This window comes from Genypterus blacodes, unplaced genomic scaffold (assembly GCF_046128005.1).
Source record: "Genypterus blacodes isolate CSIRO-AG114 ecotype Tasmania unplaced genomic scaffold, CSIRO-AGI_Gbla_v1 ptg000596l_1, whole genome shotgun sequence".
Classification (NCBI taxonomy): Eukaryota; Metazoa; Chordata; class Actinopteri; order Ophidiiformes; family Ophidiidae; genus Genypterus; species Genypterus blacodes.
This window is the reverse complement of record NW_027467326.1, coordinates 1-20,000: the sequence shown is the minus strand read 5'-3', so window position 1 is coordinate 20,000 and position 20,000 is coordinate 1. Positions and strand designations below refer to the sequence as shown.

The 20,000-nt window shown below is 47.4% G+C and overlaps 2 protein-coding genes across 10 annotated transcripts in view; both read right to left on the bottom strand.

Moving 5' to 3' along the window:
- map3k15 (mitogen-activated protein kinase kinase kinase 15) overlaps positions 1-15,666 on the bottom strand; it is a 16,111-nt gene extending 445 nt beyond the window's left edge. Inside the window, exons 1-30 of one of the 9 annotated variants that reach the window (XM_076140428.1) lie at positions 14,448-15,666; positions 13,585-13,724; positions 13,274-13,297; positions 12,779-12,856; positions 12,035-12,228; positions 11,776-11,944; positions 11,438-11,544; positions 11,122-11,292; positions 10,872-10,984; positions 10,610-10,769; positions 10,270-10,420; positions 10,070-10,177; positions 9,902-9,951; positions 9,365-9,460; positions 9,161-9,254; positions 8,947-9,080; positions 8,716-8,843; positions 8,344-8,474; positions 8,055-8,160; positions 6,979-7,136; positions 6,282-6,465; positions 5,981-6,158; positions 5,117-5,291; positions 4,780-4,965; positions 4,568-4,673; positions 4,102-4,348; positions 3,580-3,692; positions 3,385-3,491; positions 3,196-3,272; positions 1-2,654 (exon numbers count right to left, since the gene is read on the bottom strand). The exon at positions 1-2,654 is cut by the window's left edge and continues 150 nt beyond it. In XM_076140428.1, coding sequence (XP_075996543.1) covers positions 2,567-2,654; positions 3,196-3,272; positions 3,385-3,491; positions 3,580-3,692; positions 4,102-4,348; positions 4,568-4,673; positions 4,780-4,965; positions 5,117-5,291; positions 5,981-6,158; positions 6,282-6,465; positions 6,979-7,136; positions 8,055-8,160; positions 8,344-8,474; positions 8,716-8,843; positions 8,947-9,080; positions 9,161-9,254; positions 9,365-9,460; positions 9,902-9,951; positions 10,070-10,177; positions 10,270-10,420; positions 10,610-10,769; positions 10,872-10,984; positions 11,122-11,292; positions 11,438-11,544; positions 11,776-11,944; positions 12,035-12,228; positions 12,779-12,856; positions 13,274-13,297; positions 13,585-13,724; positions 14,448-14,919 — 4,245 coding nt within the window. In that variant the 5' untranslated portion in view covers positions 14,920-15,666 and the 3' untranslated portion in view covers positions 1-2,566. Of the gene's footprint in view, positions 2,655-3,195; positions 3,273-3,384; positions 3,492-3,579; positions 3,693-4,101; positions 4,349-4,567; positions 4,674-4,779; positions 4,966-5,116; positions 5,292-5,980; positions 6,159-6,281; positions 6,466-6,978; positions 7,137-8,054; positions 8,161-8,343; positions 8,475-8,715; positions 8,844-8,946; positions 9,081-9,160; positions 9,255-9,364; positions 9,461-9,901; positions 9,952-10,069; positions 10,178-10,269; positions 10,421-10,609; positions 10,770-10,871; positions 10,985-11,121; positions 11,293-11,437; positions 11,545-11,775; positions 12,229-12,778; positions 12,857-13,273; positions 13,298-13,584; positions 13,725-14,447 lie in introns of all 9 variants that reach the window. The other 8 variants (XM_076140429.1, XM_076140430.1, XM_076140423.1 and 5 more) reach the window with 8 other exon arrangements.
- Positions 15,667-15,945: 279 nt separating this feature from the next.
- LOC142990594 (SH3 domain-containing kinase-binding protein 1-like) lies at positions 15,946-19,804 on the bottom strand (the record flags this gene model as incomplete). Its single annotated transcript, XM_076140422.1, has 5 exons — positions 15,946-18,239; positions 18,614-18,670; positions 18,761-18,985; positions 19,387-19,527; positions 19,641-19,804. Coding segments are annotated over 5 exons (626 nt in total), but the record flags the coding sequence as incomplete, so codon positions are not given.
- Positions 19,805-20,000: the final 196 nt, after the last annotated feature.

Below are 20,000 nucleotides of genomic sequence, written 5' to 3'. Positions count from 1 at the left end.
AGAGAATCATGTCATCGTGTGAAATCACTGGCGTGTCGCTTTAAGTACAGAGAAGACGAAGCAGAAGATACAGGACCGAACCCTGACTTTACACACAGAATAAATAACATACACAGGTAAAGGCATTAAAAAGACTGCTGTCGTGTGTGTGTGTGTATCCGTATGTATGTTTGAGTCTGTGTGTATATGTGTGTGTGTCTGTGTGTTTGAGTCTGTGTTTGTCTGTGTGTGTCCGTATGTGTGTGTGTTTGAGTCTGTGTGTGTGTGTGTGTTTGAGTCTGTGTGTATACGTGTGTGTGTATGTATGTTTGAGTCTGTGTGTATATGTGTGTGTGTCTGTGTGTTTGAGTCTGTGTGTGTGTGTGTGTTTGAGTCTGTGTGTATACGTGTGTGTGTATGTATGTTTGAGTCTGTGTGTATATGTGTGTGTGTCTGTGTGTTTGAGTCTGTGTGTGTGTGTGTGTGTGTTTGAGTCTGTGTGTATACGTGCGTGTGTCTCTGTGTTTGTCTGTGTGTGTGTGTATGTGTGTGTGTTTGAGTCTGTGTGTGTGCGTGTTTGAGTCTGTGTGTGTGTGTGTGTTTGAGTCTGTGTGTATACGTGTGTGTGTATGTATGTTTGAGTCTGTGTGTTTGAGTCTGTGTGTGTGTGTGTGTGTGTGTTTGAGTCTGTGTGTATACGTGTGTGTGTCTGTGTGTTTGAGTCTGTGTATGTCTGTGTGTGTGTGTATGTGTGTGTGTTTGAGTCTGTGTGTGTGTGTATGTGTGTGTGTTTGAGTTGGTATGTGTGTGTGTTTGATTCTGTGTGTGTGCGTATTTGAGTCTGTGTGTGCATGTTTGAGTCTGTGTGTATATGTGTGTGTGTGTATGTATGTGCGTGTGTTTGAGTCTGTGTGCGTGTTTGAGTCTCTTTGTGTGTGTGTGTGTGTGTGTGCGTGTGTACAGGGCAGTGGTCCTTGTATGCACATTAAGTAGACGTGTTACGTTCACACATGTACAGCAGCTGCTTAGCGTGTACACATTTGGAATAATGCAGTAAAGTTGATAAATCCAAAGTATTAGTATTCGCAGTCAGTAAACACACAGATTGTCTTTCATCATTAAAGAATAAACTTAAATACGTTGCGTTCATGTTTTTCTGTATTCATCTCCTGACTTACCTGCAGTCAGAGTTTAACTTCTAAAAGAACCCAGACTTGTTTTAAACGACACATTCCATCACTCTTCACTTTAAAGGGTTAATGGATGCTTTTTAAGAATGTTCTCTCATGTTTAAAGCGTCATACAATCACGTTTGTATTGACTTTGTTTCATGTTCACAGAAACGCATCCAGCTGCCCTGAAAGCTTCGTCCTGATTGGTCCTTTACCTCGGTAACCTGGTGACATCACCGTGTCACACATTACATACACACCAGGTTAGACACACACACACCAGGTTAGACACACACACACCAGCAGCCTGGAAACTAACCTGCCAGTGTCTGTGGGTGTTCGGCTGAGGCCTTAAAGAGTCAGTACCCAAAAAATGGTGTTCACTCCATGTGCACTGTAGTGTTGCAACAAGTGGACTTTGAACAAAAAAGCTAAATATAAATGAGAAGGTGAAGTTTGTGTAACACGACACCTCCAATTATATTGATGTAACTTAATTACCTTAATGTATCCAAGTATAAATATTAGATCATTTTGTGATAATGGCACAAAAATAAAAATGAGATAAAATAAACTAAACTAAATTAAACTAAACTAAATTAAACAAAAATAAAATAAAATAAAATAAAACAAAATAAAAAACAAAACAAAACAAAACAAAACAAAGCAAAACAAAACAAAACAAAACAAAACAAAATAAAATAAAATAAAATAAAATAAAATAAAATAAAATAAAATAAAATAAAATAAAATAAAATAAAATAAAATAAAATAAAATAAAATAAAATAAGCCAACCTGTGCTTGTAAACGTTCATGCTGTATTGAAATGACCCAAAAAGTTCTTTGGCAACACTATGAAGTATAAAAGGTATTGAGGATGTAAATAACTATATTATTAGACATTGTGCTTTATGTTGAACCTCCTGTCTGTCTCACATGCTTCCCTCTTTATACAAACAGTAGAAACGGAGATACAAACGTTTGAGTGGAGAGAAGATTCAGTCGATCCTCTGACTAAAACATGACAAGGCACCGTGACACCATGCCTTACCTGAGAGAGAGAGACAGAGAGAGGGAGGGAGAGAGAGAGAGAGAGAGACACACACAGAGAGAGACACAGAGAGAGAGAGAGACAGAGAGAGAGACACAGAGAGAGAGAGAGACAGAGAGACACACACAGAGAGAGAGAGAGACACACAGAGAGAGAGAGAGAGAGAGAGAGAGAGACAGAGACAGAGAGAGAGACACAGAGAGAGAGAGAGAGACAGAGAGACACACACAGAGAGAGGGAGACACACAGAGAGAGAGAGAGAGAGACAGAGAGAGAGAGAGAGAGAGAGAGCTACAGCGTGCAGGGCTGGCAGTGTGTGTGTGTGTGTGTGTGTGTACATGTTTCAAACAGACGTCTATCCCATCATGCATCTTCTCGTTGGTCGCCCCTCAGCCTCTCTCGCTCTCTGTGCCGCTGGATCGCCCGCCACATGCGACAGAGCACCCCACCCCTGAGTGGAGAAGAGTGATGAAGACTGTTTACACCACTGAAGACACAAACAGAAATGAAGGCTATGAACTGAGAAATACAAACAGGGTGATTAAAGGGACTTCCAGGTTGCCCCACATAAAGACCTTCACCCAGAGTGTGGAAGGGATAGGGAGGGGAATAGTCATAAAAGCTGGCGCCCCCTGGTGGAGGAGTTGTATAAGCAGAAGTAGAGCTTTACAGAGAGGCAGAGCGGTACACAGAGCTGCAGGTCTGCTCTCCTCTGGACCGAGCAGCTAGAATCCAGCAGAACTGGAATGTTTATACAGCAAAATGTCTCCATGTTTTTTTCACCTAAAGTCATCATTTTGTCAATTTTATACACTTCCTTGGTTCTCAGTTGCGTCTGAACTGTGTGTGTTTGTTTCTGTGTGGTTCTGCAGATGTTTGTGGGTCTGTGGGTCTATGGGTCTGTGAATGGACCCTGATGATCCATCTGATCCCTCAGGCCTCAGCCATCAGGAGCAGCCTGACTCAGCATCCAAACATGAGGAAACAAATACCTGAGGCGAAGGCAGCGGAGGTCATCTTTGGTGATGTCATTGAGAAGGTCGTTCAGTGTGTACTCCTCCAGCACAAACTAAGAAAACACACACACACACACACACACACACATATATGAACATGTAAACCTTCTGCTCACAGCCACACGTTGGTCAGAGCAGTTATGCCAGAACAACAAGATCCTCCACCTTGTCTATGGTGTCCGGGTCTGCCCCCTGCTCCTTCAGCCAATCGGTGAGCTGCTTGTCAGGCTCGTGGTCGGCTGGGACGTGGAAGATGGAGGGAGGTGAAATATCTGAAGAGACAGAGACACAAACAAGGGCCGCCTGGCTCTGAGCATCAGGGTATGGACTGGTCAGTTGAGCGGCGGGCCGTGTGTTTACCTGGTGGTCTGTGTCGGACCCTGACCAGCTCCAGGTCATGCGCCCTCTGCTGGAGCGTGGCCCTCAGGACCTGCTGGTACTCCTTCTCCTTCTGAAGCAGCTCCTCCAGCAGCCTGCGGGGGCATCACAGCACCGTCAACCAGAGGCAGAACATTCAGGGAAAGACTCGTGTGGGATTTCTTCCCTTTCCACCACGATTACCTTTCATTCTATAGATGGGGATTTGTATTTGTATATTTTGAATTTCTAAACAAATGCAGTATGATGTTTGGTTCATATTCATCATTCATATATCAACATTATGATCACATGAGTCATCACGCACACCTGGAGCTTCTGCATTCTTAGTGTGTGTGTGTGTGTGTGTGTGTGTGTTTGTGTGTGTGTGTGTGTGTGTGTGCATGTATGCACAAAGGTGGAAATTCCCTTTCTCCCTTTCCTGGTACAGATAAAAGTAAATGTGTGTTACCGTATGTGTGTGTGTGTGTGTGTGTGTGTGTGTGTGTGTGTGTGTGTGTGTACCGGTTGGTCTCCTGTTTGAGCCGTCCCAGTTGTGCGCCCGGTGGGTGGTGTGAGCGCTGAGGCTCATGGGAGTGGGTGGAGTGGACTGTGACAGCCGAGGCCGCCGCGTGTTCGGCCGTCGCCGTCGCCGCCGCCTCGTCGGTTGAAGGAGCCAAGACTGGACCAAACTCCGCCTCCTCCTCGTCCACCTCGTCCTCCTTCTCCACCCCCTCGCACTCTGACGCAGAGCCAAAGTGTGTCTGCAGCTCTGTTGGCAAAGGTAAAAGGTCACAGCCACGTGTGTTTTACACATGAATATGTTTTCAACCACGAGAATCCATTTGTTTCAGTCAAAATTATGAAACACAAAGAGAGAGAGAGAGAGAGAGAGAGAGAGAGAGAGAGAGAGAGAGAGAGAGCCCACAGAGAACAGGAGGCAGCGGTTGTGTGTGTTGTTTGTTCACCAGAGAGCGACAAAAGCTCACACCTGGAATGAGGATGGTGATGGCAGCCTGCACTGCTCGCCTGATGATGTTATCCATGGCAAACATCCAGTGGGGTTTGATGTGATGGTTCCTCAGGACTTTGTTCACCTGAGAACATCACACACACACACAGCGTCAAAGCCACTCTAAATGTGTGTGTGTGTGTGTGTGTTCCTCTGTGTGCCTCTGTGTGCCTGTGTGTGTGTCTGCTAACCGAGTCCTGGAATCCAAAGAGCACCAGTTGTATCTGGTTGATGGACGTGGAGTCAAAGTCCAGGTCCAGCTTGAGCTTGGAGATGGTGGCCGCCATGACGCGTCTCTCTGGGGAATGGATGAAGTCTCGCAGGATGCAGATGATCTGCTTGATGTGGTCCACAGACAGCTGGAGCTCTTCGCTGCCCTACACACACACACACACACACACAGACACACACACACTCAATCTAGCAGTTCTACAGACCTGAAGAGAAGAAGAACATCTACACACTGACGCTGCGATTGGTTATAATTTTAGCTACAAATCCAAATGACTTGACCTCACACACACACACCTGGATGTGGTTCTCCTTCAGGTTGGAGATGACCTTTTCCTGGTCATCGTTCAGGACCTTGAACAGAATGGCTCGTCTCTCACTGTCCTTCTTCAGCAGGAACAGACCGCCGTCCCGGTCCTCTGGGGACGGGGGCGCGCTGCGGTCCTCTGACACGGAGCCTTCATCGGGAACACTGCAACACACACACACAAACACACACAGACAAACAAACAATGACCTCATGGGAGTAAAAAGGAGCCACAGAGTTCACCGCTGATTTACAGCCGTGTGACAAACAGGCTGCTCTATTTACAGATACAAGCCTCTCCTGGCTACTGTGTGTGCCTAAGAAAGGCTCGCAGCAGCACGTGTGTGTGTGTGTGTGTGTGTGTGCTCACATATACAGTGTGCTCATGCATGTGTGTGTGTGTGTGTGTGTGCTGTTGCCTTAGTGCTCTACCTGCCAGGTGAAGCTTGTAAAGCTATCAGACCTCATTAGAACAATGCTGTAAAAGGCATTGGAGCACATTGTGAGAACAGCCAGGCCACCTGCCACCAAACACACACACACACACACACACACACACACACACACACACACACACCACACACACACACACACCAATCTATTCACATTATCTCTGTCTCTCTTGTCAGGATTTTGTCTGCAGCTGATCTGTAATCTTTAATATTGAGTCATTTCAAAGTAGAGTGAGTTGGAATGGCTTCACACGTGATCCTACAGTTCAACCACAGCTAGATGGGCAGACAGACAGGCAGGCAGGCATGCAGACAGACAGACAGACAGACAGACAGACAGACAGACAGACAGACAGACAGACAGACAGACAGGCAGACAGGCAGGCAGGCAGGCAGGCAGACCTCAGATAGTTGGAGTTCGGGGGTTTGAGCAAGTTGTCTGATCCGGAGGTTTTCTTCTTCTGGAAGAAGACGTCATTTTTGGAGTCGCAGTCTGGACTCACTGAGCCGTGTTCACTGCTGCTGCTACCCGCCGCCTCACCCTGCAGCTGCATCGGCATGGAAACGCTGTGAATGTAGTCTGATTGGGATGCAAACACAAAAAAGAGTCTTTAATCTGAATTTTGTGATTTAGTTTATTTTGGTTTATTGCTAGTGTGTTTGTGTGTGTGTATGTGTGTGGGTGTGTGTGCGTGTGTGTGACCTGATGGTTTGAAGGCGATCTTGCTCTTCTTGCCCTTGGCGTTGTGTCTTACGAACGTGTCCTTGAGGAGGTCTGAGGCGATGGCTCTCTTGTGAGGGTCCGGCTCAAAGCAGCGCAGGATGAAGGATTTGGCCTCTAAGGACAAAGACTCTGGGATCTCTGGGTGGATCTTAAACATTCCCACCTGTAACACAGGTAACGCATAAATGGGTTCCTGCGTGATTGATAATGAGCTGAAAACGCAGCTGCATCCTGTCGCCAACTAGACTCTAGCACCAAGAGTTGAAAGACGATATGCCTGATGAAGTATGACAATGTGTAAAGCAGAGAGAGGTTCATGTCTGAGTAAAGGGAGCTGTGCAGCAGCACCGCCGGTTCACAGAACATTCATTTGTGGCTAAACGATCTCAGTAGAACCAAGCTGATCATTGTCTCATTAAAGCCCAGTGATCAACGGTCTTAGTCGCTGTGAGACTGGAGCAGGACTTAATGATCGACTCCCAAAGAGCCAGGAGATCTTAACATCACTAAACTTATTCACTAACATCATTTAATGCAAACGATGAACATGAGCATCAGAATCCATTGAAGTTGAAATCATTTACCTTTATTTGGACAAACCTGTAAAGGAAACTGAGCTTGTGTCAGTCAACACCTGATAAGAGCATCTCAGGTCACTAACATGCACTATCCCCACCTTAAACATGGCGGCCTGCGGCTCCCCCAGCTCGTGGAAGGGGGGTTTCCCGGTGGCCATTTCTATGATGGTGCAACCCAGGGACCAGATGTCAGCCGGGGCCCCGTAGCCCCGCGGGCCCTTATCAATGATCTCTGGAGCCATGTACTGCAGAGTACCTGCACAGGCAGAGAGACAGACAGTGACCTGGAGCAGCCGTCAAGACATGGAACAGACTGACATCATTCTCCACCCCCGCTGTCAAAATATGAAATTCATTTGTGTTTATAAATGGAAAACGCGACACAAGAGGCCCGAGTCCGTCTGAAATGAAGCTTTGATAGGATGAATGTACATTTGTGTGTTTAGGCTCTGAGTTTCAGATGTCTCAAGAAAAGACACTAAGGTCAGGTCGAGGAGAGACTGAGGAGAGAGGAGGCAACAGAGGAGACACAGACACACACACACACACACACACACACATGCTAATGAAAGGTAAACACCCTTCTGCCTCTGCTTGATTAGCTAATCTAATTACACTCCTCACTGGCTGCTGGAGGAGGCCAGATGGTCATGAATGTGTGTGTGTGTGTTTCCATAGACGCTGATCGTAGCCCTTGACATTTTTGAGGGTCATTTGATGTTTACACTCATAATGTGTGAGCGTAGACTGAGGTACTAGCTCTACTGCAGTGCTTTCTTACAGGAAGTGTGTTACCAAAGCGTTTCAATGCGTTCAGCTCAAAGACCTCTCTCATTAAAGCTTTGTATGGAGACGTGTTGTTTTGTTGTCAACATGGTTTAGTTTATTGTCTCGCTAGCAACCAAGATCGATTTGGAGGTTTTTGAAATTCCTGATCAATACTTTGTCCCTAACTTTACTCTTTGAATAAAAAAATCTGGTGTCTGAAGAGCACATGGAGAGAGGGAGGGAGGGGGAAGGGAGGGAGGGGGGAGGGAGGGAGGGAGGGAGGGAGGGAGGGAGGGAGGGAGGGAGGGAGGGACGCATGGAAGGAGGGAGGGAGGGAGAGAGGGATGGAGGCCTGGAGGTAGGCATGGAAGGAGGGAGGGAGGGAGAGAGGGAGTGTAATACTTACCAGTGAACGTCTCTGTACAGGGGTTGACTCCCGCCAAACGCTTAGAGGTTCCAAAGTCTGAGATCTTTAACACACCACTGTAGGTGTTCACCAACACATTATCACCCTGATGGAGAAAGGAGAAAGCACAGACAGATGCTGACAGAGGCTGACAGAGGCTGAGCTCAGGTTCCATCTGCCCCAGAGCTGTTTAGAGAAACGTCCAGCTGAACTCTTACTACTTTAGATTGTTTTAAATATTCAAGCCATACATTTGAAAAACACCAAAACAAAGCCTGGTTCTGTGTACCTTGATGTCTCGGTGGACTATCTGGTTCTCGTGCAGGTATCTGAGTCCCTCCAGGATCTGTCTGGTGTAGAAGATGATGGTGGCCTCCTTCAGCGGGCCCCACTTAGACCTCAACAACGCAGACAGACTTCCTAGATCAAAGAAAAAAGGAGCCTTGTATCAAGTTGTGTCAGTGTATAAATGTTCGTCTTCTCTTCAGGTCTGTAGGTCTCTAATGGACCCTTATGGATCCATGTTCAGGTCTCTAAAGGACCCTTATGGATCCATGCTGGTGTTTCTTCTACAGCACAAAGATAGAAGTTCTGAGGCTTCAAGGATCCTTAAGGGTCCATTAGAGACCTACAGACCTGGAAAAGAACCACATGCACACACCTCCAGGAACTTGTTCCATGAAGATCTTGATGTATCCGTTCTCAGAGACGGAGCCCAAGTACTGAACAATGTTCCTGTGTTTCAGGTACTTGTGGAGGGCAATTTCCTCATGAAGGGGCTGTGAGTACCTGAGAGACAGAGAGAGAGAGAGAGAGAGAGAGAGAGAGAGAGACAGAGAGAGATGACTTCCTGTTTGCACCAGGTTAAACACACCATCCCTGTCGTCCTTACCTGCTGTCTCGCTCAGGAATCTCTTTGATGGCGATTCGGACCTGGTTGCTGAGGTCTCTCCCAGCATACACCACTCCATAGGTGCCCCGCCCCAGCACCACCCTGTCCCCTGTCTCATTGGTGTCGTACTCATACTGCAGGACGCACCAACATCATCTCACATGTTTGGATCAATCAACAGAATTGAGGAGAGCATTTCCACACCCGCACACACCCTGACCTCCAGTGTATCGCCGTCTCCTTCCCCTTCCAGCTCCACAGCATTCCCCGTACCATCAGATATCATCTCTTTCACCATGGAGCAGAACCTACGCAGACACACACACACATTATACCGTGCGGGTGTCAAACTGTCGGGTCCTGTTGGGATACAACCTCACACATGAGCACACACACACACACACACAGACAAGCTCACCGAGCACACTGATCCTCGGTGGAGAAGTAGATCTGGAAGTCATCTGAATTATCGTGGACGTAGAGGAAACAGCAGCGCTCGTCAAACTTACTGATGCTGCAGACAAAAGACATCTGCGTACATGAAAGTGACCCTCGCTGAGTCACCAAGACCTCTTCTATGCTCTCATGTCATATATTGGATTTGTTTTCAGGAGAGCTGCATGAATAAATCTGAAACATTCACAGTGGAGATTGTTCAGTGAAGTTCAGTTGATTTAGCAGCAAAAACTGGGTCTGAAAACAAAGCTTAAGGACAGTAACTATCCCCCAAGCTCTCCCTTCCACTTGCCCCGTGCTGCAGCGCCGCTCAGTGGACAGTCTGGGTTAGGGTTTTTTGATTCAGGAAACCTGGACATCCCCTTAATCATCAGGATTTTAAATTATTGTTTGGTATTTGAAGTTTCGACCCATCAAAGAAATGGTGGAGGACATTGAGTTAAGGAATGACAACAATATAATAATACTGCTTAGACTTGCACCACATACGGGTTCTTACCTAATTCCTTTGATGGACATTGCAGGGAAGTTCCAGTCGTGGATCCCTTTCTGAAATGAAAGAGTTTACATGCTCAGCCATGTCTATCAATGTGCCATGACTCCCCCATGGTTTACGTGAATAAGGATCGTCAATGGGGCAGAACGGAGGTGCCGGAGATGGTCTGACCGTTTCGGCAGGAGAAACATGCCAGATGGAGACGTTCTTCTCTTCTGCCTCGTTGTTGATGGACACGTATGAGGGCTGGTAGACTTTAGTTGGCTCCAGAATCAACACCTTGAATAAAGGAGGAGACGGGAATGAAGACGGCGACCTGCTGCCAACGTGTCTGAATGTCTGAGCCTGAGTTCTTGCGTGTTCATTTGTACTGGAAATCGCAGTCCTTTGGTGGTTCCCTGAGTGGCCTCTACGATGATGTCCATCCAGAAGTTGAGCTTCTCCCTCTGAGGAGAATGCTCCACCGTCTGCTTCTTGAACCTCTGGATCAGCTTCAGGTTCTGAACAACCGATCGCAAATACCTGGGAGAGGAACACGCACAAAGGCAGCAGGTGAGATCAGCGAGACAACGGACCTGCAAGATGATGGACACACAGAACCAAACCACAACTGTTTCATGAGAAGAAGTTCTCTGTTTGCAAAAGAGGAAAGCGTTGTTTCAGTTGAGGGACTCTTTGTGATGAATGGAGTGCTGGTGTGGTTACCAGTACCAGAGAGGTGGCTTGAGTTTGAAGAGCTTCTCAGCAGCCTGCGTAGCTTTAGGGATGTCATTAGCCAGCATGGTAACGGTGAAGAACTGGCCCACGTCCCAGTAGTTATTCATCTTCTCCAAGGAACCTTTTCGCCCCAATAAACTATTTAACCTCACACCTAAAAACACACACACAGAAGTGAGAGGAGGAGGAGGAGGAAGGTGAAGATGTAGCTTTGCTTTGGTACCCGTGGCTTGTGTCGGGTGCAGGATCTTCTCACCTATTTTCCTCAGCTCAATTGAACTCTCAAACTGTTGGCCAGCAACTATGAGGAGCACAGCCAGGTTAATGCCAGAATACAGAGTGGGCTGCAACTCAAAGCCCTTCCTGTACCTGCAGGCAGAGGATGGCAATTATTATCACACAATGTTGAGAATGTTTACATGCAATTGGCAAAGGATAAGAGATTGCAGTATCCCCTCATCTAACCTATGGACATCACAAGCCTAAAGTCAATCCTGTGTTTTTACCACTGTATGGCGTTGTCCCTGTTCTTGGTGTCTTTGCAGTCTGAGTCCAGGAAGATGTCCTTGTAGATTCGGCCGCAGAGGCAAAACATGTCCGGCGCCGGGTGCTCGCATGACTGCAACACCTGTAACATCACTCCCAGAGCCTGCTCCCTGTCGCCAGGACTGTTCCTCCTGCACACACACACACACACACACACACACACAGACACACACAGATTGGTCCATCTCATCCGCCTGCCATCTTCCCTGCAATGAATATCGACGGACGAGTATTGATGACCAACCAGACACGGGTTTGAACGGAGTGTGTGTGTACCTGTTGAGGGCGAAGGCGTAGTGGAACTGGATCATGGGTTGTGTCGCCAGATCACAGGTGGGCAGCATCTCTAAAGTCTCCACCAGCTTCACCATGGCATCATAGTCCTGGAGGTCAGGGAGGAGAAGACATCGTATGCAACTGTTTCTACAAAACTAATGAAGCGTTCAGGCGCTCATTGGAAGCTGGTAAATAGCAGTTTGTACGGTGGCACATACCAGCTGAGTGCACTTGAGAGCTTCTCAGAAGAAAGCAGAACACAGAAGTATAAACATGGCAGTGCAGAAGATCATGATTGTAGACTGATGTGTTTACAATTCCGGGTCCAATTTGTGTACCTGTATGTCTCTGTAGGAAAACAGCAGGTTCATGACGATGTCCTGCGTGAGAACCTCTGTGTTGTCGATGCGTAGCTTGATGCGAGAGAGCTCCTTGGCGAGCTCCTCCCCCTGGTACTTCTCCCGGGCCTTCCTGATGTCGTTCAGCAGGGTGTCCTTAAAGGAGGCGCTGCAGCAGAGACTCACCGTGTCATTCCATTCCATCGGGAACTCCTCTATTTCCTGGTGTATGGATGTGCGTGTCGGTGTGGGTGTGTACCAGGACGTGACGTGGATGTCCTTCAGCAGGCCGGTGAAGCGGTCGGTGAGCGGCACGCAGAGCGGCCCCAGCAGGTTGTCCCAGTTGGGCTGCATGTACTCACTGGCCCTGCGCTGGGCGTCGCTCTCACAGCACATGTACTCGTGGTTAGGAGTCACAATGTACGGGATGAAGTAGTAGTTACCGCTGGACGCCTGGAGGAAAAGAGGCTTAGCTCATCTTAGCTCAACTTTCATTGAGTTTAATTTAGCTTATCTCAATTTTTTTAGCATAGTTGAGGACAAATTGATTATTAGTTCCCTGAGAGCTACAACATCACTGAAAGTCCAGAGTGAGTGTGAGGAGTGTGCAGTCACATTGTGTAACACTGACTTTACTGACTTAAGTGGACTTTTTAAAAAGAAAAGGGCATGAGTTTCACACAAAAACGGCAAAGAAAACCCCAGCAAGTAAGATCCAAATAGACTGCCAGCCCACACACAGAATGTGAAGTAGAAAAGTGACATTTAAGGGTGAAATGTTGAAGTGATGCTATGTGAGTCAAAGAAACTACGGCTGATTTGTTATTATATTATTTGAAGTCGTTAAATAAGCTGCAAGTTGTTAATGTGAGCTCACACAAAGGAGAGGGAGGGAGCACTCATGTTAAGCCCCGCCCTCCCTGCCACACCCCCACACCCCCATTCAGTACGATTAATCTGTGAGCAAATCTCCCAGCATGCTCTGGTGCAGCATGGTACCTACTTTATTGCGTAACCCAGAGCCTCTGTATTCTGGAGGCAACTGAACACAAGGAAAGCCTGCTGGGGCACGAGCAGCCTTCTCCACACACACACACACACGCGCACACGTACACACACACACACACACACACACACACACGTGCGCACACATACACACACACACACACACACACACACACACACACACACACACATTAAAAATCAGACATATAGCCACTAACGATATGCAAGATTAGAAGCCTGGAACCTGTGTTTAAGCTGTGGTTGTGTGTGTGTGTGTGTGTGTGTTCAGGGAGTGCTGAAAGGACAGAAGGAGACTCAGAGAGAGTGACAAGACACACATATGTGCATTCCTGCATGCGTTTTGGCGAGTGCACTTGTTGTGGATGTTATTCCACAAATAGCAGAGGACCATATACACATCAATCTCTCTCTCTCTCTCTCTCTCTCTCTCACACACATACACACACACAAACACACACGCGCAGAAACTTACTGTGTTTTTCTGAGCCACCATGTCCTGTATTGAGATAAAACAAAGAGCAGGATGTTTACAGCCGTAAACACGGTGCCCCAAGGTTACACTGAGATGTCACTCAGCACACACACACATTCACACACACACACACACACACACACAAACACGTGGTCTGTAAATAACTTGGTGGGCCAGTTTGTTCTAAGATGCCATTCCGTCGAAGGAATGGCATCCATGAAGTCTGATAGCATCTGTGTGTGTGTGTGTGTGTGTGTGTGTGTGTGTGTGTGTGTGTGTGTGCTCCTGTGTGTGTGTGCGTGTGTGTGTACCTTCAGTGACAGGGCAGTATCGGGGTCGGTGTCATGGTACAGGATGACGTTGTTGGCCATGTCGAAGCTCTCCCTCACACCCAGATGGTAAAACAAGGAGGGTTGGCGAAACACGTCGCTCATGTCAACAACAGCGATGTCTGAAGAATGATGAAGACGATGAAGATGAACAGGATGAAGATGACTGCTTACAGTGTGTTACACAAATAAGCAGCGTGTCCAGAGACATCTGACAGCCATGACACCTGGCCTCAGGAGGGAAGAACACTCCAGTAGGGATGAAGAGTGATGATGATGATGATTTTTCCTCAAGATCTTTTTGTAAATTTGGTGAAGTTAAACATTTTTTTTAATCAATTGTATCAAATTGAATAAAGTGGTGTTGGAATTAAAGAATTCAGATTCTTTCAATTTAATTCAATTATTGTAAACAAATTGAAACCAGAAGGCACCTGGAAGTTAGAATATGATTAGAGGAAGTACATAAAGATCTCGATCTAAACACAGTATGAGAGAGGGGGGGGGAAGAGAGAGAGAGAGAGACACACACACACACAGAGAGAGAGGGACAGAGAGAGAGAGAGGGAGAGAGAGAGACACACACACACAGAGAGAGAGAGAGAGAGAGAGAGAGAGAGAGAGAGAGAGAGATATGAATCATAAGGTCAGAGGGGGCGGGGCGGCATAAAGTGAAGAAATAGCAAAGAAATATCAGTTCATGCTCTTTTTGTCTCTTTTCCCTCAAATCACTGCAGCTTTTTCCACTTTTCCACTTTTGTTGTTGCCGCATTCAAAGCGTCCTAAAGTCTGATCGATCCTGATTTCGGCTCTCACGTCACAGAAACACAAACCGGCGCGCTGACCTGCGTCGTAGAAGCTGTCCAGCACCGACGTCTCTCCGAAGTCGAGCCGGCCGAAGGTGACGGTGGTGAGCAGCGCGCTCTCCGCGTCGCAGGCCCTCTGCAGGCTCTGCAGCGCTCCGGACTCCGGGCTGCTGGCCATGACGGACTTCAGCCCGTCGTTCAGGACGTACACGACCCGCAGCGAGCGCTGCTTGGCCGTGGGGCTGGGACTGGACACATCGACGCGCTCCCGGTCCCGGTCCCGGTCCCGCTCCCCGGTGAACACCCCGGCAGAGTGCTCTCCAATGTCCGCGACCGGCGCGCTCTGTCCGGTCTCCATGACGAGAACGGAGCTGGAAGCGTTTCCGCACTCTGTCTTGAGTTCCTTCTGTTTTATCCTCCCTCTCGTCCCGCTCTCTCTCTCGCTTGTCGCGCACCTGTCACCGGCGGAGACGAGCGCGTCTGGGTTTGTCCCCGCGCATCTCCGCCTCATTAACTCACATCAGCCACAGATTATCTCGCACCAAGAAGTCCGCTTCACCCAGACTGGATCCGACTAGATTCACGTCAGCACACAGAGCGGAGGAGGCGGCCGGGTCCTGTGTCTCCTGTCCTCACAGGGACACCGCTGTCCCTGTCCACGCTGTGTGAAACCTCATCTGAGAGCAGACATTCAAGAAGACGCTGAGGACCTGATGTCCCTGATCATCCATTTGACTTAGACCAGCCAGGAAGACGTTGACATTATCTGCATAGTTGTTGTTCTACTAAACTCACTCTGGCAGTCAGCATCTCATATAATACATCCTTTTCTTCAGGAAAGCCTCAATAGTGATCAGGAATAGTTACAATCAGAGCTCCTCCACCAGGGGGCGCAGGCTTTTATACTTGCCGGGAGGCACTTTCTCTGGGAAAGGACAGCACCTATTCACCTTCTGCCCAGTGCCCAGGATACATTTCTTTGTTTCTGACACAAACTCGTTTGTCAGTTTGATCTTCTGCTGTGTTTCTGTGGACAGCACACGACAAGAAAACAGGGAAGAGTTAAAGAAACAATTCAATGAAATGAAACATTCCAACTCTATAAGTCAAGACGGTCGATGTGCTTTCACACCACAAACATTTCCAAAGATTTAAAGTTAGGTGTGGCAGAAACCAAAGTTACAGAGTTTCATAAAAAGTCTGGAGTTTTGCAATGAAGGAGGACTTTCACTTCTGCTTTTGGTCCTGCAGTGACCTCAGAGCTCACACACACACGCACGCACGCACGCACGCACGCACGCACGCACGCACGCACGCACGCACGCACGCAGCTGCAGTCATCCATGCAGGAGTGCCACTTACTTGTATAAACAAAGTAAAGAGCAGTGGAATGGAACATAATTTCTCTACATGAAACGCGCGCGCGCGCGCACACACACACACACACACACACACACACACACACACACACACACGTTTCATCAGCACACAATTCCATGCGAGTGTGTTTGTGGTTTTTTAATAAAATATGCACACATACAGTACATAATAGCATCTTTATTACACTGAAATATAAAAGTATATATATTTATCGCTATCCCGGAGAGAAAGGACCAAGTCAAGAAAACAACTTGTAGCCTCAGTCGTCGCAGATTTGTGGTTGTTGTATGAAAGAAAGAAAGAAAGAGATCTGGAGTCGGAAACAGGAAGGCCACAGTGACGGGTTGCCGTAGATTCTGTGTACATTTAAGAAAGGGAAGCCAACACACACACACACACACACACACACACACAGATACATATGTGTTGTTATATTTGTGAGGACCTCCCGTTTGACTACATTCACAATTCCCAAAGCCTTATCTAGACCTACAACCAGAGGAGCACAACAAACATCTGGCACACTTTAAAACATCACACTCAGCGGCAATCTGAGGAAAAAGCACAGCCAGAATCCATCAGCTGTGGGTTTGTAAGTTGCATCATTGTAGAGATGTTTACTGTCACCTCAGAAAGTGTTTTCCTCTGACCTTTGACCCTGAACCCTCTGTATGTTGTCATGGATCTCTATCCTATAGTAACTCTGACCTTTGACCCTGAACCCTCTGTATGATGTCATGGATCTCTATCCTATAGTAACTCTGACCTTTGACCCTGAACCCTCTGTATGATGTCATGGATCTCTATCCTATAGTAACTCTGACCTTTGACCCTGAACCCTCTGTATGATGTCATGGATCTCTATCCTATAGTAACTTCCCCCTCACATCAGTCTGCAGCTGGTGTAGAACTTCATCTTTGTGCTGTTGAAGAAACCACATGGATCCATCGGGGTCCATTAGAGACCTACAGAGCTGAGGAGGAGGAGAACATCTACACACTGACAGAGGAACACACAGAGGTCAGAGGTCAATGAAAGGAAGCTTTTGCCTGCACTCATGGAGTCCAGCAGAGTTTGACTCTGACGCTGGTTTGATTTCGGGGGAAGATCAGAAGATCAGAAGATCAGAAGATCAGAAGATCAGCACAGCTGTTGCTACAGGTGTGTGAGTGCAAAAGAAGGCAAAGTAAAGTAAGAGTAAAGAGGCATCGTACATAAGGCGGCCTGACAGTAATCATACGTTATGTTCATGCAGGGATAAATCCTTTCTTCTTTGTGCAGCATTATATTACAAAGGCAGTTTGGGAGTGTATGGATGTGAGGGATCTGCTGACAGGATCATCAGGTGACAGGAAGTCAAGGCTGCACCGTTCACAGAGCGCAAAACAACACAGCCAGGTGACAACGTGCAATCATGAAGTGAGGGAAAGGCGACGATGTCATGAAAGAACTACCTCCCAGATGCAGGAGCAGAGAGGAGCAGAGAGGAGCAGCGTCTCTGCTTTACTATAAAATAATGTATAGACTATAAATGTATATTTACCCTATATGTTTGAATATATAGAAGGTGTAACAGAAAGCACGGTTAACTCTTCTTGATTCATAGGATTTAGATTTGATTTAAAAGGACATGGAAATACAAAATAGAAATTGCAGTAATTTTCAAAATAATTGCAATCTCAGGTTTCTGTCTGAATCAGGCAGAGAAGTCCTGATGTGCCACGGTAAACACGGTGCAGACGCTTCAGATCACCCACCTGCACTGAAACATAGATACAACAAAGTCTATAGGTCAAATGATTGAACCTAAAGCCCAACGTGCCCCTGAATGCATCATCTTCACCCCAAACTACAAGTCAGGGTTTCACAAACATGACCTCATTGCTTATTTCTATGATCTCTCCACTTAGAGGGTTTGTAACTGGTTCTCACATTGATGGAAATACACACACACACAGTCACATGCACACACGCACACACACGCACACACACACAGCTGCAGAGTGGACGCAGAACAGCACAGAGGTCGACTGAAGCAACCAGGCTGAGGAGGTCGAGTCCCGAGTTCTCTTCACGCTCGGAAACAAAAAGTACCTGTGAGGTCGCCAGGACAACCGCAACTCTGTGTCATCAATCTGCAACCGCGGCAACACACAGCGACAGGCCAAAGTACCGGTGCCGCAGCAAACGCCGGGAAGATTGCGGTAAACAAACAAGAGAGAAATGAAATAGTGACTAAACAAAAGGCTGAGGCGGCGTCGGGGGTGGAGGTGGTTGTTTCCGTGGTGACGTGTCGTTGCCGATGCTGCTGCTGCTGATGATGATGATCATTTGGCACAAACTTGTGGCGCTGAAGGTTTGGGCCGACAGCCATAATGTTTTGCAAAGCGCCTGTGGGAAGGCTGTAGGTTTCATTTGGACAGACTCTTCTTTATGTGCTCCACTTCCATCTGCAAAACACAAACACGCCTTTAAAGCCGTGCATTCTTTACATTTCCACACACGTAGCGGCGTCCCGCTCTGTAATCCTTACATTATTGGATTGTGTTTGGCTGTAATGTGGAGCGTCCGGCGTGTGGGAGTTAGCAAGCAGACAATGAGCCACGTGGTGCATTCAAGGGCTGTTGTGTTTTAAAAAGTGTGGGGAGTCACGTTCAGTGTCCCAGGATCTGAGTCTGGGTAAAGTGGTTTTAGTGAGAAGCAGGATCCAGCTCCCAACACGGGCCACACAGAAGCTTGGAGGGGTTTACACGCGTGTGTTAACTGTGTGTATGTAATCTATGCTGCGTCTCATCACAGCTCGTTTCACCTTTGAACTGCTCACCTGTAAACTAATGCGGATTTTCTTCTCCTCGTCCAGCGTGCTCGCCAGCTGCTTCATCTCCTGCCTGAAGTATGCAAACACACAAATACATCTGAATCTACACACTTCTGAACACACACACACACACACACACACACACACACACACACACACACTGTGCTGGCTCTTCAACAATTCTACGGAAGCTCTCAGATCGCGCAACTGGTTTCTGAGTTCATCGACGGTGGGCGGGGTCAGGGGTGACGGTTTGAGCTCGGGGGAGGGGCTGGGAGCTGAGGAGGAGGAGGAAGGTGAGGCGGGGCGGTGGGCGGAGCTGCCGGGTGGTGGAAGGAAGGCAGGTTTGGCAGGAAGCGTGGATTTAGCATCAGATACCTGAGGGCATGCAGGAGAGATGGAACAGATCAACATTACATCATAACTGACTGTAGCAGCAGTACGTACAGGAGCAGGATCAAAGTGCTACATCATTCTTATTATTGTTGTTTGACGTGTTCAGTCTCAGGTTAGAGAGTTTATAAACCCTTCAGACAAGTGTAACATGAAATAATATACGTTATATATAAAATGTAAACTTATATGAATACATTAATAATATAAAATGATTAAATACAGACTATTAATTATGTAACATATCTAAATAAGTTTAATTCCATATTCATTCACAAATTCCATCTGTTGTTGATGCTTGTTGTATTTTCACTGTCGATCTACGATTTACATAAAGCTACACTGTGGCGCCCTCTGCTGGACAAAGAGCGGCAGTGAAGTCTCACAGAGATGCTGGGGACTCCTCTCCTGACGGACACCTCCGCCGGTCTGACCGGGACGGACTCCTGCTCCTCCTTCACTCTGTCCTTCTCCTTCCTCTCCTCCAATGCAGGGGGGCCCAGCAGCTCTGCAGTGGACAGGGACGCCTGAGGGAGGGAGGGAGGGAGGGAGGGAGGGAGGGAGAGACAGACAGACAGTTTTGTTTTAATCTTTCTTATTTTGGACAAAGGACAAATTACACTGGCTTGTCGTCACTCACAGGCGTGATGATCTGCGAGCGAGGTCGCCGGTCTGTGACTCGTGGCCTTGAGGCGGTCGGGTGACTCAGTTTGTCCGCCGACGAGACGACCAAGTCCAAGTCCAAGTCTGCACCGACACACAAAGACAAAAGTACACAATCTGACAACGAACTGGGGAGAGAGCCTTTAGGCGGTGTGGGAAATCACAGAATTTACAAACAAACATCAGCAAGATCGTATTGATGCGACACACGTGACCTTTTAACCTTTTGGGCTCAGATGAAAACAGCTTCATATTCCTCGTCTTCACGGTTTAGTCGTGTTTGGATAAGTGAGAATCAATGATGATAAACAGTAAAAGCATCTGTTCATGGCTCTGT